General features: G+C 38.5%; 1 protein-coding gene across 5 annotated transcripts; it reads left to right on the top strand.

Moving 5' to 3' along the window:
• Positions 1-258: 258 nt before the first annotated feature.
• MYBL1 (MYB proto-oncogene like 1) lies at positions 259-23,844 on the top strand. Of its 5 annotated transcripts, none has more exons than XM_065668376.1 (16): positions 259-646; positions 4,333-4,435; positions 4,562-4,633; positions 7,571-7,663; positions 8,685-8,905; positions 10,648-10,831; positions 11,043-11,117; positions 11,764-11,868; positions 13,103-13,336; positions 13,643-14,011; positions 14,530-14,672; positions 15,085-15,199; positions 16,901-17,017; positions 17,104-17,208; positions 19,202-19,381; positions 21,212-23,844. In XM_065668376.1, exons 1-16 carry the CDS (start codon positions 627-629, stop codon positions 21,338-21,340), a joined length of 2,265 nt encoding a protein of 754 aa, XP_065524448.1. In that variant the 5' UTR covers positions 259-626; the 3' UTR covers positions 21,341-23,844. The 5 variants fall into 5 exon arrangements, with proteins under 5 accessions (XP_065524448.1, XP_065524444.1, XP_065524445.1 ...); XM_065668372.1 differs by having other exon boundaries at positions 528-646; positions 11,767-11,868; XM_065668373.1 differs by having other exon boundaries at positions 528-646; positions 19,202-19,339.
• The last annotated feature ends 1,586 nt before the right edge of the window (positions 23,845-25,430 follow it).

Raw genomic sequence — 25,430 nt, 5'->3', positions numbered from 1 at the left:
GGGCCGAACTCGCTCCCCCGGCATGCCTCACCCCTCCCTCCCTCCCTCCCTCCGCCCGCCGCTGGGCGCGAGGCCCCGCCTCCCCCCCGCCCGTGTCTCGTGCGGCGGCGGCGGCCAATGGGGCGGCAGTCCGCCTGCGCAGATTCAAACGGTGGCTTTGGAAGGAGGCTGGGCGCGAGATTCGGCGGCGCCGACCGAGCCCGCCGCGAGCGGGGCAGCCCTGGGCGGCGGGCGCCGGCCGGTAGCGGGCGTGCGGGGTGGTGCTGGGCCGCGGAGCGGCAGCGCCGGGGCGTGAAGGCGCCGCCGAAGCCCGCTGCGGTTCTGACAGGAGCGGGAAGGCACAGCCGGGCGAGGAAGGGGGCCGCCGCGCGCTCCGTCCTGCGGGGCCATGCCTGACGCGCCGGGGGCCTGGCCGGGCCGGGGCTGAGGGCGGCCGTCGCGGAGCTGGGGGTACCGCGAGGCTCCGCGGGGAGGAGGGGACCGTTGAAGGAGCCCTGTCCGCTTTGAGCCTCCCTGAGCAGCCAGTGCCCCTCTCCGCCCCGCCCGCTGTGAGAGAAGGAGCCCGGGCTGGGGCTCCGCGTCGCGCCCCGCTGCCGTGGCGGCCCCCCCTATGGTGCGCCCTGAGGATGGCGAAAAGACCGCGCAGGTGAGTGCGGCTGCGGGCCCGGCACGGGTACCTCTGCGCGTTCTGCTCCCCCCTACCCCCCTGGGCAGCCGCTGCCTTCGACGCCGCCGCCCTGCGCCCAGGTACCCCCCCGCGGCCCGGGATCCCTGCCAGGTGCCGCCGTCGTCCCGCCCCGCCCCTGCCGCCCCTCACCCCCCCCGCCGAGCTGTGCTGGCGCTGCTCTCGGCCTCCTTCCACCTCCCTGGGCTCGGCTGTCACTGCCCACCTCCCTCCCTCCGCCCTCCCGTCCCTGTTGTGCCCGGCGTCCGCACAGGTCTTCCCTCTGCCTTGCGCGCACCAGCTCCCGGGTATAGCCCTCGCCTCTGGCCGCTGTGCTTTCGCTCAGACCATCTTTGTGTAGCTTGCCTAGACAACTCCTTGGCTTTGCTTTTCGACGGTCAGTGAGCTGTCAGTAACGACCGCGTCGTCTCTGCAATAGCTTTTCCTGCTGGTTTCTTTCCTTGTGCTGGAGTGATACTTCTTGTTTTTCTCCTGCCGAGTGGCTTGGGCGCATCCCTGATACAAGGTTTAGGGCTGTTAAGTTAACGTTCAGGCCTGCTGATTCTTCCAATATCTTAAATGCACCCACTTTCTCTGATTTGGAATATTCTTTGGCTGAAGATGTCATCTGGGCCTGAAATTTCCCTGAGAGATAATGCTTTCCACAAGAGCTTCAGCAGCAGCCTCAGATGGTTTTAATACTTTTGTTTTACTGATATGAAAATGGGTATGTCTTTACTTTCTATTCAGAAGGTGGGTCTTGGAGAACTGTTTTGTTGCTGTAGTTATTCTTGTCCTAAATGGAAAAGCTGTATCTGAAAGGTGATAAAGAAATGCAAAGGAAGGGTTAGGTTTGAGAAAGAAAACGATGGTCAATAAGTATTAACAGTGTGTGAGTTGCCTGTGGTGTCTGGGGTTTACTGTAACTGCATATTTCTCATGGAATTGGTGGTTTCAAAGTTACAGGTATTAAATCTGCTTCTGTGTTTTCTTCTTACGTGAAAAGAGTTCACAAGTGAATCTTCTGCAAAAGTGCAACTAAACCAAGAAAGCAATGCTTGGGGGGTCTAGTTGTGCAAGGAGCAAAGATTCATCACCAGGCTTTGCTTGCAGAGGCAGACTGCTGGAGCAGTCTATACATAGTTATTGGCAAGAATCAGCTTGGAGAGACAATGTTTCTTGTTACTCCTAATCTGCCTTATTTTCTTTTTTTTTTGTAGTTTAATCTGTGGTATTGCAAACAATGATTTCATTTTTGCAAAGCTTTAGCTAGTGCTATCTCTGATGGCTGTGAGTGCTTAGATGTCATAGTTGAAAATACAGCTGGTTGTGGATAGGAGAGGAACACGGGGTTAGAGATTAGTCCTAGACAAATACCCTATCAGTGTGTGATGATAGTATCCCCAAAAGTAATTCACGGTAGTTACGAGGTTGTATAAAAGTGGTTTCAAGATTATTAATCTAGGTGTGGAGTCTGGTGGAGTGCACCAAATTGAATGAAGTCTGATTTTTGTTAAACTGCTGTTGGTTTTGCATTTGGAAGCCTAATTTTTTTTTCCTTTAATGGTTCTCAACTCAGAATTGCAAAGACAGCTAGCACGAAACTCATGAAACAGTTATTTTATTGTTGCAGATTTCCTATTTGATGAAATTTGGTGGCTGTCATCCACTTGCATGCAGTATTCATAACTGCAAAGAATTGTCAGATTAAATATTAGAACCCTATGTGTTTTCAAACCTTTTCTTTTTCATAAAAACCTGAAGTTAATAGTCACAACCAATCATGTTTGTTTAGTTATAAACAAGACTGAAGGCTAAAGGGTTGTTCATGTGGAATCAAGGTTGATGAGGTTACAGCCCACTCAGCTGGCCCTTGCCCATGAAGTGCATGGAGGCAGTGGCATGTGTGTCAGTTTGGCTGTGGGGCATGCGTGCCAATGGAGAATTCCAGGTGCAGGGTTTTACCTGCTGCTGCTGCAGGGATCCCACATTTTCTAGTACTGGTGGTCTCATCAGCGTTGCTGCTGTGTACACTGAGCCCTTCCTCTTCTTTCAAATCCCCATGACTTAATGTAGCTGAAAACTGTTCTTGAACTAGTTTGTGCAGTGGGTGAGGAGATCATGTTGACAAAGGGCTTCACCACAAGGCCAAATTTTAGTTGTAAATAAGCAATATGGTGTGAAATAGGATTATAATACCCAGGTATGCTCTTTATAATACCAAGATACACTCCTGACAGTTTGTTGAGAACCTGTGGATAAGAGATCAATAAAAAGGAGGTGGGAAGGGGAAGAAAAAACTCTTAGTAACCTGTGAGTTTAAATCCTATTTTCTAAAGTCCTAAGCCACTTAATGCAAAACTCTTACAATCATTTTGTTTCCAGCTTGTTTTTTGTAAGTACTGTGAAGAACTTGCTGTTGACCGTTCAACAAACTGACTGCCTTGTGTTCTGCTGGCTCCACAAAGTTCTAATATGTTTACATGTTGCTACTTCTATTGCATCATGAAGCTAAGTAGGGCAAATCCAGATGTGGTGTAGGATGTAGAAGCAATGTTAAATACACTGGATCTGAAAGAACTGGGTACATACTATCCTGTAGTAATATTTTCAGCTAAGTAATGGTCTTCTTGAATGACCATGCGTTTGTGTTAGCCTCAGGGAACGTACTCCCTTCATGGAAAATAACAAACATACCTAGATGATTGTGGGTGAACTTCATGTTCTGGAAAATAATGCAGAAATCTGCCATCTAATCGATTCTTAGGACACCAACACAGGTTAATTCCATTACTGGGGAAGGATTTTTTTTTTACCTTTGGTTGAATACTGAAGTAGTTTTAAGGCTAAGCAGAACTAGTAAATTCAGTTTTGAACATGAATTTAAGCTATTTATGTTGTGCTCTATATTGATAATAAAATAGAGAAAAATAAGATAGCAGTGTGAAACTGCTTTTAAGTAAAGCTGTGTATCTGGATAGGCGTCCTTTCTGACTAACGTGAGTTTAAGTGGTATTTCCATGAAACACTTCCCCGTGCTGGTTTTGTTATCAAGGCTGTGAAGTATGCATTTCTCCAGTAGATGGAGTGTGATCTACGTGGAGCCGCTTGCCTCTCTCGCGCTTAAAAAGGCTCAGCACTGATACATACGGTGCTTATTTCTTGCTGGAATATTTCTGACTTCGAAGATCTGTATCTAATTTCTGTAACACTGAGGCAACGCTTTTATTCAAGGCAGGAGCCCGCTTAAAATCTTAGGTTGAATCAAAATTATTTGGCACCCTTGTTGTGTTTCAGTTATGGAGGTGGAACATGAATGCATTTTGCAGACTAGTAAACCACTTGATCTTATAAGCTCATTTGCGAAAAAGATTCGTAAATGTGTCATAAAAACATATTAAACAAGAGCTTTTGCTTCAAATTTGACTCTTGACTTGGAATGAATTATCTGTCCATATCCTGTTATGTTGCCTGGAAATCAAAATTGTGATCCTTGGACATGATTAATATAGGCTGCTGCTGAATGCAGATCTTACTTTCATGCAAAGTCCATATGTTGTTTTAGAACAATATGTACAGATTGGAAAAAAGCTATAAGTAGTTAGACAAAATAAGTTATTCAGAGGTATTTTAAACTCTTACCTACATTCTTCTGTTGTACTCTGCAGTGAGGAAGATGATGACCTTCAGTATTTGGATCATGACTATGAAGTACCACAGCAAAAAGGTTTGAAGAAGATATGTAGCAGGGTGAAATGGACACGTGATGAGGTAATACTTTTTTTTTTTCTTTAGTTTTATTTCTACATTATATTGGTAGCACACAAAATATGTTATTATTTAGCACCATGTGGGGACAGCATGTAACATTTATTGGCTGAGGTTATGTCTTAACAGGATGAAAAGCTAAAGAAGCTGGTGGAACAAAATGGTACAGATGATTGGGCTTTCATTGCTAGTCATCTACAGGTAAGTTGAATCTCTGTTTCTGTTAAGTTCTCTTTTAATATTTACTTACTTTGGTCAATATGTTCAGTTTGAAAATTAGGAGAAATAGAAATCAGAAACGCATAATAGTAAAAAATATTTTAGGGAATGCGTGTAAATTGGACTTGAGATCTAGCTCGGGCTTTGGAGAATTTTATCAGCTCAGGTTGGGGCTCAAGTGATGGTCTGAAACAATCAAAAATAATTGGTGCCTTCCATCCACACTTGCGATTTGCTTTCCTTTTGCAATATATTCCTCTTTCCTATTGGTTGCATCACTTGTGGTTACATCCACAGTTCACAGGTTACTCCTGAGGCAGTTAGGAGTGTGGCTTGCATCTGACAGATGACTTCCAAGGAGCAAAATCAATTTCTTAAACACCTTAGGAAAAGGGTGGGTTGTTTTGTTTTGGTTTTTTTTTTTGTTTGTTTTTGGTAGTTTTTGTTTCACCTTTTTTACAGTGATGTCTTCTCTAAAATATGTAAATCTTTCCACCTGATGATAACTTTGGTTTCTGTGAATGGAACCTTAGTGTGTTCCTTGGAAATTTCCTACTGACACTTGAAATTTCTTGTTCTGTTCCAGTGGTTAGGTGGAATGAGTAAAAGAGCTGTTGGTTCAAATATGAAATGACTCCTCAGCTGTATGAGCTGTCCTGGTAGAAAACACGACTACAATAGATATTTATTTCTCTGATTAAATGCTATAAAGTGCCTACTGTAAAAACATAGCTAGAATCTAAGGCTGGAATCACTAACTAGAAGTGGCATTGAATATATTCAAATATTGGAGAAAAAAAATTACACTCACCACCTTTGTGGTTCTTATAATACTGACCAGAATGATATGGTTGTATGAAATTCCTGTGTAAGTAGGTAAAAATAGAATTCTAACTGCTGAACAACTGTTACTTTGCATTGTTCTCATTGTTTTTGTGCAACTGTGGTGCTTCTGATATTTATTCCCCCCCTGCCCCCCCCTCCGGTGGCAAAGCATAGATATCAGGGAATGAACTCAAAGCCTCTAAATTTAAGGAGTGCATATGCAAACCACTGTTCCTTACATTATCCACTTCCAGAAAGCAGTGAGATAAGTGAATGGCAGAGGAGAAAGAGACAATGTTAAAAAGCCTTTATATTAAGCTGATGAAAAGTACAATATTTAGTGATACTGAGCTGCAGGTGTATTATGCAGTTGTAGTTGGCAGATGTAACAGTTTAGGAAAAATTCTCCAGCTGAAAACAAATGCTTTTGGAGACACAAAGCTATTGTTCAGCCGGGCCCAAGTAAGGTTGAAAAAAAGGCTCTCTGGCTGTCATGAGAAACATGCATGGAGGATCAAGTTGCCCACTGCAGAACCATTGATGTTGGAAGGAACCTCCCAAGATCATAGAGTCTGAGCCCCCTGCTCAAGCAAGGTCAGCTAGAACAGGCTAATCAGGACAGTGTCCAGCTGGGTTTTGAATATCTCCATGGATGGAGACTCCACAGCCTTTCTGGCAACCTACTGCAGTGTTTACATTACAAAGCTAAATAATATAAGATAGCATAATTAGCACTTACCTAATTACTGGTGGCCTTTTGCTAGGAAACCCAGCAGTATGTAAAGGCTATTTCACTGCTGAACCCTATTTCACTGCTGGGCTGGGCACAAGTAAACCTTCCCTCTGTTCTGCCTCCAAAAGTGAAGATAGCTTAAATGTGACTCTTGAGAGGGAGTGCAGCTTGTGTTCTCTTTCAGTTTACTGGGGCTAAGGCAGACCTGAAATGATTTTATTGTTTCATCCCATTATTTGTTTTGCTCTTCTCCCCCAAATATGTTATGATTTCAGAAGTGTCTGGAAGGTGTAAATGCTGAAAGGCTGTAATTTCAAAACTAACCCTAACCTTTAAGCAAAAATAGGAACAGCTATCCTATACTGGGTTTGTCTTTTACAGCTTGTCTCCACCAGGAAATGATGATTGTTTTATAATAAACTCTAGTATGCTTTTAATCACACTGTGTCTACTTGTGATTCACATGAAGGTACTGTAATCAATGTCATTTTAGATGTAACAGTGTTTTGGGTGTGTTTTTCTAGTCTCGCAGATTTACTTCTTATTTAACTTCAACTTAACCTGGTAAGGCTTTTACTTGGTAGACAAGCCCAGCAAAACCTTGACATTCGTACTTGCTGTCCAGCACCTTGCACTGAAGAGAGTAAATCATGTCCCAGTGTTATAAAAGGCATAATAGTATGCTGTGCTGGAGCAGGCTCTTGCCTGCATATCTCTAAGAATTGGACCAACCCAGAGAATCTTAAACTTTTCTAGAAACAGTTTTGAGAAGGCTAAATGAAACCTTACTTCTCTTTCATAACTGGGAACAATATTTCAAAAGATCCTGAGAGAATCTACAAAAAAGCACCATCTGTCCTGAGCAGAAAAAGCGATGTTGTTTAATTAGTATGTGTTAGCTAAACTCAATATATATCTGTTTCCTTAACACTCTAGGAAAAAGCTGAAAATATGTACATTTGAGACTTAAAGCCTATTCTTTTATTTGAAATAATTTCCTTTAAAAATTTCTTATATAAGTTGTAGATAATGTCAAAAGCTTGCCAGTCGCATGAAATTCAGTGGAGGTGTGGAGTAATGAGGATAAAAATTCTGAGTTTTTCTTTAAGAAGCAAATTGAGGACTTATCAAGTAAGAACACCGAAGTAATCAGATTAGAGCTTTGTGCAAGGCTGTTTTTTCTGGAGAAGAGCTTTTATAAGCAAATGGAAGAAGAAACAATAGGGGAGAATTTATCTGTTAGAATAAAGGTCTGAATAAGTCTCAATTTGAAATAAGGTAGTAATTCTGGATAGCTGGTATTTACAGTTTTATGTATGCAAGTGTTTAACAACTGCACTGGTCTTCTAAAACTATTTCAGAATCGTTCAGATTTTCAGTGCCAGCATCGATGGCAGAGGGTACTAAACCCAGAATTGATTAAAGGTCCATGGACTAAAGAAGAAGATCAGAGGGTAATAAAAATTAATTGTTACTGTACGCCTTTGCTGTAATGAAATTGGCATATGACTGCTAAGAATGTGTACTTTTTCTTAGGTTTCATTCCAACAAAGATGATGTGTGATGCACCTTGTGACATAATTACATTATATAATACAGAATATAATTAATTAGATTATGCTGTGTGAGGAGGAAAAAATAATGCAGCTGCTCTTAAGTAGATGGAATGCCTGGTCTGCTCAAGCATTTAATTTCCCTTTGTGCAGATTGCTAGCTTAAACCAAATAGAGAAGATACCTTTACAGCACTGAAGATCCACCAGACTTAAAGGGGTTGGGAATAAGGGCAATTATTTCATACTCTACTCTTAAAGAAGCTAGCAGTGGTGGTTTAGACTCCTTTTCCCCACCTCTGTTAATCCACACTTTTTGCCTGAAAAATCTGGACTGTCCTTTAGGGAGGCACACATACAGCTTTCTCATACAGTATTTCAAATTGGCTGCTTAATTACTAGTGTTTAAAACTCTCTTAAGATGTCCAAAAATAGTAGTTGTCAACTTATGAATATAGTCTTCTTAATCTATTTTTACAGTTCTTGTTAACCATTTAAGAAAAAGCTTCTAATGTGTACAAAAACATGTAGAAATGGGAAGGAGGCTGGAAATAGAGGTGTGGGTTTTTTCCTCATATGTATGTGTGTTGAAAAAAGTCAAACCAGGCATCTTTACCAGCTTCTTTTTTTGTCTTTCCTAATGTCAGTTTATGCAGTGGGTGACAGAAAGGAAAATTCCAAATTGATGTTTTCATCAGTATATACTTAGATTCTAAACACAGTGAATTTGGAGTTAAAGAATTTTTTATATCTTAAAAAATTATTTTAAAAATACTAAATCGCTGTCTGCCTTCTTAGGTCTAGTATCTTATCAAGTCGGCTATTATAAATCGTACTCCAAAATAGGAGTTTATCAGTATTCTCAGTCTTTACAATTTCAAAACCTAATTTTCCCAAGTAATGTGCTTTCATCTGTGTTCCAGGTTATTGAATTAGTTCAGAAATATGGTCCAAAGCGCTGGTCTCTAATTGCAAAACACCTGAAAGGAAGAATAGGAAAGCAGTGCAGAGAGAGATGGCATAACCATCTCAATCCTGAGGTAAAAAAATCATCATGGACAGAAGAAGAGGACAGAATAATCTACGAAGCTCACAAGCGTTTGGGAAACCGATGGGCTGAAATAGCAAAACTTCTTCCTGGAAGGTGCTTTTCAACTCTGTTTGTGTTAAATATTGGAATATGGAAAACCATTGTCACACTACTCTTTTCAATGTCATTTATTAGTTAGATAGCATGTGCTGAAGTTTATGTCACAACATCTTGATAGAAACTGAGTCTTTTTTTTCCTTTAAATCTTTTGCATGTGATTCTGTATCCTTAATAAGCCACAAAACCAATAAAAAGGCCTCTAACACATTCCTTCAGAAATCCTCCTGATCACAATAAAAACTAGTGGAGCTGAAGAGAGTAACTGCAAGTAATGGTGGAAGGATGCCTTAACATCCTATGGCATAATGTCAAAGTGCCTTCATTGATATGCATTTGGGGGTGACTTTCTTTTAGTTTTAAGATCAGAAATAATTTTTTGTGGAATATTTCTTGTTAAACAGGACACTTGAAGAAGAATATCTTTTGTAACCTTCAAAAGTCTAGGCTTACAAGTAATGCATCACAAAGCTAGCTGGTCACCATCTAGGCTTTTAATTATATGCGTTGTTCTCTTTATCTTTGTTTCAGGTGTGACTGCCAACTTACATTCTTGTGGAAATACAAACTTTTAGTGTTTCAATGGAATAAATTTTTTACCTTACACTGTTAATTAAAACTCAATGTTCAGCTGTCCCTCTCTGAATTCAGTCTAGATGTTCAGGAGGTGACTGTAGGGGTGCCTAAGGAATGTCTGAACTTGCCGTGGTGGGAGAATGAGTATTTAGAGATGCATGTTTAAAATGTGACATTTTCATTAAATACACATACATGAATCACAGGAAATCCTTTGGAGGAATAGGAAGGGAATTGATTGCATCTTAACAGAATTTTGGAGAGGAAGGATGAGTTTCTAAGGACAGAGGCGTTCTTAAATCACTAACTTATTTGTTGAAAATAAATCCAAGATGAGACTGTCAGCTAATGATCGGATCCTAAGACCCAGAAGATTAGTAAAGAGTCTAAGATTAGAGTGGAAAAGAGGGATTCTACTTGGAGTTGAGCTTGAATGAATAGTGGGTCTTAAAGCAATTTTTATTTCTGTGCACTTCTCTCCAAGGCTAGTATATAAGACTGTAATGCATTCATACTCTACTCTTGCTTTAATGCTTGTTTAATGTTAAAGGTGATTTCAGCCTGCTTTTCAAACTGCAGGCATTTTCTTTCTGAGGGGAGTGACAGTGGGCACTGGTCTTCTGCCATGCTTGCTGTTCTCCATAAAAGCTCAAGGGCACCAAGAGGTAGCGAGATGTTCTTCTACAGAGCTGCACGTTAAACATAAAGCAGGCTTTGATTTATTATTTTTTTTTTTGGAAGAGATGTCTTCCAGTCTTCCATAACTACAGTGCCCTTATTATACTGTGGGACAGTAGGGTGGTTGTCTTAGCTTCATGTTCTGCAGATTTGTAGCAGAGGGTAAATAATGTAGTGACAAAGAACACGTGGTTAGTCCAGGCATCCAAGAAAAAAGGTTCTCACCCATGATAATAGCCAGAACCAAGGCTTTCTCTTTTGCTACTGTCAATTTTCTGCAGACTTGAAGTTCAGTAGAAGGAAGTGTAAGAAGCTTTCTAGTAATTATGCCAAAACCCCACAGGTAATGAAACTTTCAGTCCAAGCTGCTGGAGCTTTCTGTATTTGTGGCTTCAGATTAACCTACTGTACAAACCCCATAAATTATGCCATGTTTTAAAATTCAAGATATGGAAACCAGTCACTGTTGTACGTTTTCATTTTAGGACTGATAATTCAATTAAAAATCACTGGAATTCAACAATGCGAAGAAAGGTGGAACAGGAAGGATATTTACAAGAAGGTATAAAGTCTGAAAGAGATAGCTCATCCAAACTTCAGCCCCAGCATTGTCTGACTATGGAGCACTTGCACACTCAGAATCAATTTTACATTCCTGTTCAGACACATGTAAGTTCAAAATGCAGAATAATTAGTATTTTCCACTTTCAAATGATTTATTTGGTTTGGAACAAGAAACAAATCTGAAAGAATAAAGACTGTTGAGCATTTTTGTGCTATAGTAACTTAGGATTTGTAAACCATAATAAATAGTTTCTGTACAGTAGAGATAATTTTATATCCTTTTTCAGGGATTGTGAAATGATTTATGTCTTTTTAGATTCCAGCATACCAGTATGCCTCACCAGAAGGCAGCTGTCTAGAGCGTACTTCAGCTTCTTCCAACGTAGTTGAGGTAATGTGTTAACACACGTTGTAAAATGAAGAGAATATACTCTTTGAAGTCCTCTCTAAACTGAAGAGTATAACTAATTTTGAAACTCATGGCATATATCTTCAATTACTTATATTTCCAGCAATAGTAGAAAGTTTTAAGAAGTTTAAAAACAAACCAATCAACCAAAAAAACAGTTAATTTTCTGATAGTAGTGGTAGGATTGCTTGTGTAGACATTCTGTCAGCAAATGCTGATTTGAAACGCTTTTTTGCACATTAGTGAGGGTAGATAACTCAAAATTCTAAAAAGCACATGGAAACATAACACGTCTACCAAGGTGCCAATGTTGTTCCTTCTATTAAAGACAGAACTGAGTGACTTTTGGTTAAAAAGCATTATAGCACACTGGGCATTCACAGATCATATTAGCAACCTGTTAAATTATTAGCTTGTATACTACTTGAACATCAGATGCATCCACTGGTAATTGCTGGAGTTGTTCCACTTGCAAGTGGCTACTGCACTACACAATATGATACTGCTTGAACAGTTCTGTTCCCACAGTGTGTGGATCTCTGTTAAAACTGAGCTGTGTTGTAATGTCAAATGTTTACAGTGGGCAGTTGGGGGAAAATAGTAATGGCTTCTTTCTTAATTTTTTCAGCAGTCATTTATTGATGATGATCCTGATAAAGAAAAGAAAATAAAGGAACTTGAATTGCTACTTATGTCAGTAGAGAGTGAAATCAGAAGAAAACGAGCATCTTCTGTAAGGACTGTAAATTTCTGTAAATATTTGAGTATGCTTTACTGAGGTTAATCCTCATCAATTTAGTAGTGGATGTTTGGTTTTGTGTAGTTTTTTTTCACCTGACCTTCTAAAATCAAGCCTGTGGCTGTTGGGTTGTAAACCAAAACCTAAATATTAGAATGGAGGCTGATTATTTTTAGTGCAGTTTATAAACTGTGGAAACAGCAGAAATATGACCTACAGTTTGGCAGTTGTTCCTAAGACCCAAGGTTTTAATCCTCTTCAAGAGAATCATGTTTGTTGATATCACCACTGTTTGGTTTTATGGGTCAGCAATGTTGATCATCTACTCAACAGGGAAAGGTGAAAAATATGGAAGTTTTGTTCTATTTGATTTCAAAACATGCTGTAGATGATATTTTTATCAAACTTACGTGTGAGCGCTTGCAATACTGACTATCCACATTTGGATATGACGTGTATAAATTTGCGCTGTACAAAATTTACATGTACTTTAGTAGAGTTAGGGAACTTGCAGATGACAGGCAGTTACTTCTTCAGGAACAGAGGGCTGTGAACAACATAAGACACCTGATCAACCCAACAGTACTGATCACTAATTTAGGTTACAGGTGGGCTTCTAGTTTTATGTGGTGGAGCCATTTGTGACATTGCCTTGAAACAGTTCAGCATTCTGCTTATCTAGAGGAATTTGCTTCTAAATTTTCAGTGAAAATTGAAATCAGTTTCTTGAGTACTAAACAGTCTACTAAAATGGGATAACCATTTAGAAGTAATCTATCAATGCAGAATCTGCGTTAAAAAAATACCAGCTCAAGCAAGAAGTATTTCGCATTCCAGAAACACTTTCTAATCTTAAAATGCACCTGTGTTCTGTAGTGAAGACGACTTTGTGATATACTGATGTTCAGGAACACAGGAAGCTTGCATCAGAGGTGGCTTCCAATACAACCCATAATTATCTAAGGTATAAGCATGTATATGATAAGAGTGAGAGGTAAGATAAAGATCTTAAAATCTTACACAATTTGAGAATGTTGGGTATGTTAATGTAAGGAGAATACTAACTGCATTAATGCAAGCAGATAATTAGTATTTGTAAAAGCAAAAATTAACGGTTACGTTTAGTCTTCCTACATGCTGCCTTTTTTCCTCTCCCTGCGGTCACATAATTGACTCTTTCCAGCTTCTCAAGTTGAATAAAATTAACATGTCTCTTCATACATTTTAGCAAGCTGGAAACTTACCGTGTTGGTCTGGAAGTTTCATCATGGAAGATTGCGTGTCTAATACACTAAATAGCCTTGGGGAGCAAACAAGTGATTTCTACAGCATAGATGAGACCCAGGGCACATCTGCTCAGCAGAATTCACCACCAAAGTATTTGGCTGTGGAAGCAAATACAATGTTACCATCTCTACAGACCATTCCTGAATTTGAAGAGACACTAGAGCTTATTGAATCTGTGAGTCTGTATTTATTAAAACAAAAAAAATTTAGGAACATAAGCTTTAACAACATGTAAAAAGTATAAATACTTTTTAAATTGCCTTATTTTGTACTGGTCTGTAATTTCACCCATACTGAGTGACTTGTTTTAAAAGAATTTTATTTTAAAATATTCAGTGTTTTAGGATTGTGTGAAAGATAAAGGGAGAATAATTCAATATATGGCTTCTGGAGGTAGAGACCTGTTAGGTTGGCTTGGACATTGTGCAGTAATCTTGGATAAGCACGCTAGTGTTTTGGTGTTTTGCACCTTGCCTCCTAGGATCCTGTAGTGTGGAGCGATGTCGCCAGTTTTGAGCTTTCAAAGGCTGTTGCGTCTCCTGTCAAGCAAGCTCCACTAAAACTAATGCAGACTCAACACGATGAAGGGGCTGCCGAGTGCCAGTATAGTGTCAGCATTGTGCTTGATGGCAAAAAACAAAGTAGCATCAGTAGCGAGGAAGAAGCAGTTTTTCCAACAACTCCAAACATACCTAAATTCAGCACCCCACCTACCATCCTAAGAAAGAAAAAGAGATTGCGTGTTGGCCAGTCACCGGTTAATGAACTGAATGATGGCTTGTGTAATGATGTCATCAATGTTGCACTAAAGCATACACCAGTCAAAACACTACCATTTTCTCCGTCACAGGTGAGTTTATGTCTAATAGAGCTAAACATGAAGGGTGTAGTGGGTAGATTATAAATTGCAAGTACTTTCTTCCCTAGTTATATACTGTAGCCTAAACAAATATGTCAAAAAACTTCTTAAAACGTCTGCATAAGGGTAGATATGTTAAAAAGAAATTGTTCTATTACCCATTTCCTCTGTTTTGAAGACTAACTGGGTGGGGGGGAAAGGGGTTGTGATGACATGTCTCGGTTCACACTTTCTCTTGCAAATTATTGTTGCTAGAGACCTGTGTCTCTGTGACCTAACAAAGTAGTAAGGATTTTAAGGAGAAAATCAAGGTTTTGGCAATAAACATTGCAAATGTCTTGGAGTATAAGTCAAGAGGAATTTATTGGGATTTTTCAGTAAAAGCCTTTCAGATTTTATTTTTTTTTGGGGGTTTTTTTTTTGTTTTTTTTTTTTTTTTTACTGCTCATTACAGTGGTGAAATTTTGTCCTTTATAGTTGCTTAGGGTTTTTTTCTTTCTTGTGGTTAGTTTTTCAACACTTGTTCTGGAAATGAACAGTTTAACCTTGAAAATCCTGCATTTACATCAACTCCAATCTGTGGGCAGAAAGTTCTTATTACAACTCCTCTACACAAGGAAATGACACCAAAAGAGCAAAAGGAAAATGTGGGGTAAGATTACTGCATTAAACATCCAGTGGTGTTGCTCAAATAAAACCACATTTTTCTAAACATTAAAAGATTAGTCTGCCTATACTGTGAAACCCCCTATACCTGCCTATACTTTAAACCCCCTAACACTTCAATACTTGTGTACAAACAAACTGGCTTCCTGTTTTTAGCTTAAAACAGGAAGCTACTTCGACTTAGTTAAAATGTCTCCTTTTTTTAAGATACTGAACAAAATCCAGTTAAAGTTAATTATACTTGGCGTAATGCTATGGTGATGTTAATACTTTCAGATTCACAATGTTGATGTCTGTTCTGTAAATTAAGTCATTTTAAACTGTTTCTTAGATTCTACATTACTATTGATAAAGTAAAATATTAAAGATCATGTATGAACACTTCTATGTTTGAATAGTTTTAGAACTCCCACAATTAGAAGATCTCTTCTGGGTTCAACACCAAGGACGCCAACTCCTTTTAAAAATGCTTTGGCTGCTCAGGAAAAAAAGTATGGTCCACTCAAACTTACGGTATGAGATGACATTGTTTATTTTCTTCTTTGTTGAGGTCTAAATGCCCTCTTGTTTTTGAACTATTGTAAGCTTCAGCATGGTCTTAGAAAGCATTTTCCAACAATGCTGTTGTTTCAGCGACATTCTGATTATCCTAGAGAACAGCTAGAATGTGATTCAAAAATGTTTCAGATTTTGTGTTAGACTATATCCTTCAGCCGAGTATGGAGTGTTGTCTTTTTGAATGGTATTCGGCACATGCAATGATTTGACCCATAGTAATCTTGAACACACTGGTTCTGCATTTGTGAGTTGTTTTCAATTTGTGTAGCCTTGCTAACACTACCTCTTACAAGATGGAAACATTATCGGCTGAGATTTTAATTTTAATACTTTAGCATTCTGTTTTGGTTTTGTTTGAGGGTTTTGTGGGGTTTTTTTCCAAATTAAAATTGTGAGAGAGTGAATGGGTGCGAGTCCTCCAACTGGATAATTTAATAAGAGCAGATTGGTGCAGATGAATGTGACTGGCCTTGCTATTTTAAGCAACTTTTACAGTTGCCTTGAAAAACTGCATTATCTTTGAGTCCTCTGGACTATGTAAGAACTGAGTTGTTTTATGCTTTAGGTTCTTCTACAGTGGTAGGACTGAAACGAGGTGTTTATCACAGCATGCTAGTATTCTGAGAACTTTTTTGATGAGATGATGTTTGGAAGTGTTTTATCCTTCCTAGCGGCTTATTTGAATAACATCTACAATTTTCTTCATCCTAACCCCAAAACCTTAATATAGCAATTCAAGGTTTCTCTGATTCTTCTGGCTGTCACAGAAGGCTTTTTTTTTGTTGTTGACTGTAGATAATGTTACTTTGTTTGTTTGTTTGTCCCAAATGAATTCAGTTTTCGCTCTCTTCCCTGCCTAGCTAAGGTAGGTTAATTCATAATAACTTTTGGAATTCAGTAGACATATGCTTTTCAAATTCTGAAAAAATTCCAGCTAATGTAAAATGACTACTTCTTTTTTTGCAAACACAGAAGGTAGCTCAGACTTTGCCACAGGGCTTGGCACCATCTGTGTTACCCTATAGATTCTCACTATGCAAATGGAGTGGTTTGGCATTCCTGTTTCTGTCCGCTATTAAGCTCCTGTTCAAAATCAAATTTTGAGGGCTTAAGGGAATTCTTCTCCTGTTGGTACACAAAGGGGCCATCTGTATGGCTTCTGTGAGATTCTGTACTATGCTTAGGACTATCAATGTCTTATTCAAAGATTTGTGTTGAGATTGGTATAAATTCCTTTCTCTACAACAGTAATACTTTTATAGTACAGTTTTTTAGTATGTTGGTATGCATGTATATGTACATACATATGTTTAGTATATATCAAGTGGTTTTGTCCCTTTTGTCAGCTGGTAACCGTTGCTAATAAATGCAAACAAGTAGTTTGCATGTCTTCTTCAATGCTGCCTCGCATTTTTTGAGACACTGTGTATGTGTTTTATCTGGCTAGAAATAATGTGGCGTAAAATGGAGTAAAAACTCCTCAGAGCCTTGAAATGTTGATCTGTAGTTGTTAACTATAATAGCTTAAATCCTTTTATCTGTTGCTGTATTTTGCAAGATGTCTTTTATGGCCTGCATGAGCTGAAAGTAGAATATAGTAAAAACTAGCAGCTAACAGACTTGCTGTGTTTTCTCTTCCAATTTTAATTAACTTAGTCACAACCACTTGCCTTCTTGGAGGAAGACATTAGGGAAGTTTTGAAAGAAGAAACTGGAACAGACATTTTTCTCAAGGAAGAAGATGACACTGTGTATAAAAGCTGCAAGCAGGAGGTAACGTTACAATAATAATTTCACATAGGAAATAACTGCTTTTAAATAATATTTTACAATTTTTCTCTGCAAAATGTTTACTGCAGCACAACTCTTCTAAAAAAGTAAGAAAATCACTGGTCCTAGATCCATGGGAAAAAGAAGAGGTTGGTGCCCAGCTCCTCATAGAAGATAATAGTCTAGGTGTACAGGTAAGTATTAAGCTACTGAAGAGCATCACTGGCAGCAATATTAATATAGAACTGAGTTTCCTTCATTCTATCGACTAAAATAAAGTGTTTGGATTGAGGCTAGAAAATCACCTTCAAGTGCTATTCGAAGTACTTAAGCAATACTTACAACACTGGGCTTGAACTCATGCATGAATTCTTCCTTTCAGGCCTCCACAGCAGGACTGGTAAAGTAATGTGGATGCTTTTCAGATTTGCTGTTACAGCAAAGCTGCTTCCATGCTGGTTACCTATAAACTTTAGCATATATGGCACTCTGAAGCTCTGTAATACACCAGGAAAATGGCGTTTATCCCTGTGTTTTGCATGCTTGATAGTCTGGCAGACATTTTCTGAAGATACCTACTTGCACAGTAGGCAGCATGTTTTTCCTCTTCCTGCTTCACATAGTAGGGGAATACCTTAAGAAATACCAAGCACCCAGAAGATGATGTTTGTGGGCTTCCTCTGTGTGAAAGGAATTTGAGTAATTCTACCTCAATAACCAAGACATCAAGAGTTCAGAAGTGGGGCTGGTTTGATCCCTCATTCCTTTAAAAAAGCAGCCCAATATTTTCCCAGTTGACTGATTAAATAGATGAATCTTTAGTCTTGTAGTTTATAGGAAAGCTTTATTATACTAGTTCTTAATATATGTATGTATTTAATTCTGAAAGAGTAAATGTCTGTGACTCTTGATCAGTTATAATGGTATATGCAAGAGGTAGGAGCCAAAGTCCTTAAAAAGAAGAGGTGCTCAAGTCATACAGCTTTCTGATCATTGTAGCTGGTTTTCTAAATTCCCATCTTAAATGCTTCGTAAACTCTGCCGAGCCTAGGTGTCTGCGTGCTAGGTATTAGGTGCCCTGCCACCTAGTGGAAATTCCCCGTTCTCCCAAGAACTTCCCTGTACTGGGAGGAGCAGTGTTGTTGCCGGCATTCAAAACCAGAAATATAACTCCTGGTGTTCTCTTAGTAATGTCTTGTTATGACATGGTATACTGTGCATCACTGATGTTCAGGTTTTTGAGGTAGAACCAAGATACACTATGATGTTGTAGTATACTAAAGGCAGTGGACTGGGAAAAAAATACTTTTCTTCCACATGAATGAGGGATGCAGGTGCTACAGAAACATTCTGTCTTAGCAAGAAAGACAGTGTCAGTATCTGATTTTAAAAATGAAAAACAGACCAATACTTAAGTAGAAATTGTGTGTCCATGTGATAATAAGTTAGGAGTGAGGTCTGAGGTAGAATAAATATGTAAAGGTATTTTAATACAGTTTGAGGGTGGTTTTGTGAGTGAATAAGTACATATGCCACTGTTATTCTCATCTAATTTTGCTCTCTTAACATTGCTTATACCTTTCTTCTGCTTTGATATAATGAAGCTGAATTAATTTATTTTTATTTACATAAATATTATCAACATATAAAGCTCTTCTGGCATGATCATTCCAGTGCTTATTTCAGTACTTAAAGCAGCTCCTTCTCTTGATACTTCTCCTCCTGATACTTCTCCTCCTGATATGTGATCTTAATTTTTTTGTTTTTTACTCCAGTCTCCTTGTGCTCACTTTCACAAGGGTAATACTAGAAATGAATGACAAGCTTCTTCTTTAAAACTGTTCTTTAATTACCACTTTATCAAGTCTTGTTCTTCACAAAGTGTAATCAGCTGTAGTCTGGCTTTACATGCAAGAAGCTGTCTACTCAGTGCTGCCTAAATCTTGCTAGCAGCTACTTGTTTTACTGTGCTCAGTATTGACTCAGTATATACTAGGCTAGTTCTTCACATAATGTACTTTTTCTTTTCCGATTCTTTCCTGGAGTCTTTCTGATAGTATTTGCTCTGCTTACCTTTTGGCTTCTCTGATCACAGCAGCTGAAGATGAAGACTTTTTTTGTTTGTTCTGTTTTTGTTATTAAGTACTGATTATTGTTCCTGTTTCCTACCCTCTTTTTTGTCAATAGTCAGAAAATGCATATACCACATCTTTATTAACAGTACCATTGTTGGAAATACATGACAACAAATGTAACCTGACACCAGAAAACCAGGATGCAAATCCAGCAAACAAAGCAAATGCAGTAATTAAGAAGAAAATGAATGTATGTGCTTCAAAAAATGTCAAAATGGAAAAAGCTTTTCAGGTCTGGATGCGAAGAATTCTGATAGTTTTGTTCTCAGCTTAACAAAGACTTTTGTTTCTGTCTGTACTAATGTCTAGAATTGTTCAATTCAGTGATCTAGTTTTGATCAGTGTTTCCATGATCCTTATTTCTTGTAAGCTGGTCATTTGTCCACAAAGTGTTTATTTATAGCTAAGGTCTTTAAATACAACCCTGATATTTCACTGAGCCGCCTCTCAGATTTAAATGTGGGGGAAACCCATGAGGATAGGATAGACCTACAAAACAAGTTTCAGTACCCAAGTCCAGCAGTAGGAAAACTTGACTCAGTGCAAACCAATCCTCTATAGCATCTAAGTTCCTCAAATGTGGCTGGTGCTTACTTCATAATAAGCTCTGTGGGATTCATTAAGTGGAGTTCATCCACAGGTTCTGTTTGGTAACTGTTATTGTAATGTGCCTGTTCTTGTACTTCTGTCTATTTTCCATACTGTTAAAACTGTGTAACCTATTTTTCACCTGTGTGTGTGTCTTGGCCACCAGGTTTAGGGAAAGATTTTCTTTGAGTTGACTTGGTACCTGTTCAGGTTTTCCCCATTGGAAGTTAACACATACAATTTTTGTGTCTCCTCAGAATATCTACAGCTCTGTATTGATTAAAAAAAACTCAAACAACAACAGCAAAACAAAAGGCAGGGCACCTGGAGCCTTGTCTTCCATGTCCCACTAAATTGCTTTAATGATGATGTGGTTTTAAGTAGAGGGGCAACAATATTACTTGCTGATCCTTTCTTACGAGAAGAAAGAACAAACCTCCATTTAATCATGATATTTCAGAAAAGGAATTAATTGCTGGGAATTACAGCAAAGATGAATACATCTATCTGTCCCAGACCTGTGCTCTTCCAGTACTTAAAAGGGGAGCTTAGTCATACTATATTCACAAATATTCACATTGAACCATCTTTCTGTTTTTGCTCTTTCCCTTGAGAAATTTCCTCTCAATCTAATGGCCTGTCTAACCTTGAGTCCTTTCTGTGAATCATTTCCTGCTAAATTTCTAGATAAACTCAAATGGCGAGTTTTCTCTGTGCGTCTATACATGGAACTCATCCCTTGGATCAATTTCTAGTTCAGTGAGGAAGAGAGAGAATATTGCATTCTTCATTATGCTACAATCTGCTGATGTCATGTCCAGTTTAGAGCTGCTACAAATCAGCTTGAGATTCAATGAGTCGTGCAACTGTGCATGAGAGTTTGCCTCATAGAAGAGGCAGGACTAGTGGCTTGGTTATTCTTTCATTCATTATTTTTATTCCTAGTTCCTTTGCCATTTCTAATATATTCCCAAAACATCCAACCATTCTGCCACAGCTGCTGTTTTGATTCAGTGAGGTCCTTCACAGTATTCTTTTCTGGCTGCCAAACCATTTTGCCTTCCTTGGTGTCTCCAGACAGCTGTCAACAACGTATTTTTCTGCCTGTTGAACTGAGCACATTTAAAGGGGAAGGTATCCAAAGAGAAGATGACTTAATTAACCTAACTTCCCTTTTATGTATCAATTGTTGAACGAGTCTCATTTCAAGAGTGTTTTTCATTTTGTGTGTTAGAACTTAAAGGGTAACACAGATGCCATGCTGGGGAGTTAGATTAAGGGGTGGAGAGGAAGCTCTGTCACAGGTTTTAAGTCTTGCATTGTAGAACTGAATCCTCCTCAGTAAAATACAGTATTGCTAGGCCATGACAATTTATTATTACTCTGAAAGGTTCTGTGAGAATTGCTCAAGTATTTTAGTGGAAAGAATCTTTTAAACTGATTTTTTTTTTTTTTTTAATTTTTTTTTATGCAGTCAAATTGTGAATGGGAAGCAGTTGTTTATGGAAAAACAGAAGACCAGCTTATTGTGACTGAGCAAGCAAGAAGATACCTGAGCACTTACACAGCTACCAACAGCACTTCAAGGGCTCTGATACTGTGATGGTCACTGCAACTGCCAGCCATCTCTTTCCATTGAAACTGACACAATGGTGAAGGTGATTAGTACTTGTGAATTAAGACTTTCCTTTGAGACAGTCTTGCCAAGGGAAACCTTTAAGCTACCTTAAAGCTTCCTTTCTTCTTTTGACTGGCAAAGAACAGACATGAAGTTCTCATATTCTCTACGAAGGTATAGTACAACCAGTTCTGCAATGAATTTCTTGAGTATTAAAAAAGTAACACCCTAAAGTATGATAAAGAATGGTAAAATACATTGCAGTACTGACTACACACAGTTTTTAGGTCAATTTTCATATTTATTCTGACTTGCATTGCTTTTTTCTGTTAGTGCATTTTCAATATAGCGTAGGTTTATAGGTTGTTACTGGTTTCCAAATGAGCAACATACATGACCGAATGTGCTTTTGCTTATGTAGCATTTTCATAGTATATAAAGAAACACAATGAAAAGGAGTATAAAGGAAGGATAGAAAGTTGCACTACTAATTTTTTTGGTATGCTGCAAAACAATGAAATTAACTACAGTGTTAAATATATTTATTTGCAGATGGTACTAGAAGTAGGCAGAGGGGGGTGATTTAGGATTTAGTGTAAAGCATCAGTATTTTCTTCATAAATCTCAAAATGAGATGATTGTTGAATGTATTGTACAGTTTGTAGGAGCAGGGAAAATTTTGTAAATTGGAAAGGAGTCTGTTTTTATAATTTATTTTCATTTTAAAGCTTAAATGTAGATATTTATATGTATGCAGGTTGTCTAGAAGCCAATGTTGTTTCCTGTTAAAACAGCTAAAATTCAAAAAAAGGACAAGTTTAAAGTATGGCATAGCAGAAGAATTACAGTGGTGAAGTGTACAAATCTATACTGTATGTTACATCTACATAAAGATTGCACTATAACCCTTAAATCATGTTGGTCTACAAAATAATTACAAGGTATACCTGTATTATACAACAACTATTCCTGTACCTTGTTTAAATATACTTAGAAAGGAATGATGACCCAGGAGTACTTCATCCTGCATAGGAGCTAAAACCTAATGCATTTTAAATATAGATGAAAAAAAAAAAAAAGAAAAAAAAAAAGAACTTGGCACCTTGGATCTCAGAACAATTGTATCTGCACTTAAGTTTGACCATTATATACTTACTGTATGTTTGAAGAGCAAAGAGAACATTCTTTTATTTATAGAAAATCTTTGTCCTTATTTAAAGGTATACAGGTCACAACAGTTGCTTTAGTTGCCTATTTTAGGTATTTGCACTTATTTTTTGTCTTCTTTTGTTTTTGAAGGAATGTTTTGGTTTGCTTTTGTTGTAGAGATTTATATGTAGTTAATTTGGAGCAAGTTATAATGGTGTGTTATCAACAAATACTGACAGGTAAATAGACTTGTACACTGTAGTTTTAGTTATTTATAATTCAAACACTCTTCCTCTCCACTCCCGGGTGTGCTGCTACAGATAGTGGCAGAATCGGCTTGCTGCTATGAGAGATGGAAAGAGCGAGCATCATATGCACTGTATGTAAACTTACAAAAATGATGTCAGGTTCTCTAGTTAACTTTATGAGACCAACCAGTACTATGCAGGGTGTGGAAAGTATTCCTGTCACTTTAATATCGAAGATGGCAGAGAATAATTTATTAAGGGATAATTTTAATATGGAATGAGTGGCACAAGGAAGGTAATGGGTTATTAAACTTTTTTAAACATCTCAAAGGCTATACAATCCTCATTTTTAGGAGCTTTTTGATATTAAATATTTGCCTGGCTATGACAGTAGTAGGCATAAACATTTTTAGCAGTTTTAAATTTACATCAAAATTTTAAGGGGGAGGCAATTCTGTATAAGAAAGAGATCAGAAAATACCCATCATGCCAGGATTACTCCTCACCTAAGAAGACTGAGAGGAGGCAATTGGAATTCTTGACAGTCTTAGATTTCAGTGTGCATTACCAGAATGAATTTAACAGCAACATTGAATACTGGAGACAGCACTTAATTCACAAAAAATGAAAGAAGTAATTATAAGAGAGTGAATATCTAGAATCTGGATGATATATTTCAGTAGAAGTGGTATCACCAAAACTGCCTATACCAAGTTTAAGCATAGATTTATGGTAAGTAGTATTAATTTGTGTTGGTATTGGTTGGATCATTCAGTTAACTCCTACTTTGTTGCTTTAGCAGGAAGGTTTTAATCTTTCATATGTCAGGCATCTTTTATTACTTTTTGAATGTTGTGTGCATTTGCATTTCTTTCAGTTTATAAGTAGATTGTACGTGCAGCAGCCAAACTTGCATGAAACGTAAATACATATTACTCCATATTTTTGTTTTAAGGTTTGACATAATGTGCAACAAATGCCTTGTTTATCCTAGTTTTTGTTGTACTACAAACTTTTGTTTTATGTAAGAGAATCTCACATACAATACAGACCACATTAACGTCAGAAATAAAGCATCTATGTACCAGGTTACTGTAAGTGCCTTTTATTTAAGAACTGAAACACTTGGTGCTCGTTAAATTAACATGTATGTATATGTGAATGTCAGACTGCAGGTGTAAGCTGTGCAGGATGATTCCCCTCCTCCCCCAACTAGTACTAACAAACATGTATCGCTCTGAATTAGTGTTCCACTGTGACTCTCTTATTTTGCTAGAAACATGGGTGTTCAGTAGATAATACAGAATCATAGAATCTATTGCCTCTCCTGGTTTTGTGACAAAATATAAATGGCAAACAATTATTATAAGATAATTTGTTGAAGGAATAGCACAAGAGAGACTAACACAAGCCAGTTCCTCACAAATATGTGCTGGTAATTTGTTTTATCTAGTTTTAAGCTGTACAAGCAAACTGAGTGTTACTGGGGCTTTACTGGGGTTGGGGCTGTCACAGCCAGGGCACTGTATGAGTATCCTGCAGACCTGCTCATGTTTGCATGTGTGAAGTTTTCCATTGCTTGCACAAGCAAGGTGGGCCAGCTGTAGAGCATTTATCATGGTCATGGCTGGCTCCTGACATCTAAAATCGAGGCAAAGTGCAGGCAGATGAAAGTGAAGTCTAATGATGTGACTTCTTGATGTGCCTAGTTCATTTTTCCATGTCAGCTCCACTCAGTGAAAGCAGGCAGAGCAGATGGACAGCCAGTAAGGCAAACTTGAAAGGAACTACAACCCTCAGTTTGGGTATATGAAGACTCTGGAAGCTTTACTCATAGGCCTGGCTTTTACTTGAAAAAAATGGTCGTTAAGGAATTGCTTGGTGAGAGGAAGCCCAGTTCCTACCATCATTATTCTGGCTTTACATGAAAATAACTACTGGAGTTGTACCAAACTAAAACTGATATGAAGAGCAGGTTGAATGGGACTTCTAGTGGAAGGTGTCTCTGCCCATGGTAAGGGGGCTTGAAACTAGATGATCTTTAAGGTCTCTTCCAACCTAAACCATTCTATGATTCTATGTTGATTCTATATATGATCTTACATTTTTGTGTATGGTAAAAATCCAAATGCTCGTACTCACTGTATTCTACCTTAGGGATTATGAAGAAACCTCAGTAGAGCAGCTTCTGTTTGCATCTGGAGTAAGAAATGTGTAATATGGCATTTCTCAGTATCAGCCTGTGTTGGTGTATTGGTTTTCTCTTTTAATTTCATTTTCTCTTCTGCTTCACTACTTTGTGTGTGTGTTTTGAGAGGAACAGAATGGAAAGGAGTCCTCTGATGGTGCCTGCGGTTGGACTGGGTCACCCCAGTGGTACAGTTGTTACTACAAAGGGAAGTCTGCCTGCCTGCTATCTTTCAGAGAAATTTGTGTTTCTTTGGGTTTGTTTTTAAAAACTCCTCTGGATTATTTACCTGACTTGTGTTTTCCTGTGTTGCCACGGCCTCTGATTACAGAGAAAGATGGATGTTAACGGCCTTAGTGCAAGCAAGATGGGAATGGGTGGTGTACTGGCTGGCAGTGATGTACACCTGTGGCTGTCTTGTGTCTTAGTCCAAGGGGAAAGAGTGCTTTTGTCTTTTGAGGAGGGAGAGTTCTGCTTACTTAGCATTTGC

This window comes from Lathamus discolor, chromosome 2, assembly GCF_037157495.1.
Source record: "Lathamus discolor isolate bLatDis1 chromosome 2, bLatDis1.hap1, whole genome shotgun sequence".
In the NCBI taxonomy this organism is placed as follows: domain Eukaryota; kingdom Metazoa; phylum Chordata; class Aves; order Psittaciformes; family Psittacidae; genus Lathamus; species Lathamus discolor.
The sequence above is the reverse complement of the archived record's forward strand: the minus strand, read 5'-3'. Positions and strand labels throughout refer to the sequence as shown.

Excerpts from the sequence above, each read along its gene's own strand:
- MYBL1 (XM_065668376.1), top strand. The coding sequence starts at position 627 with ATGGCGAAAAGACCGCGCAG. Across the intron at positions 13,337-13,642 it reads CACTAGAGCTTATTGAATCT|GATCCTGTAGTGTGGAGCGA; the intron begins GTGAGTCTGTAT and ends CTTGCCTCCTAG. Across the intron at positions 17,209-19,201 it reads ATAATAGTCTAGGTGTACAG|TCAGAAAATGCATATACCAC; the intron begins GTAAGTATTAAG and ends TTTTGTCAATAG.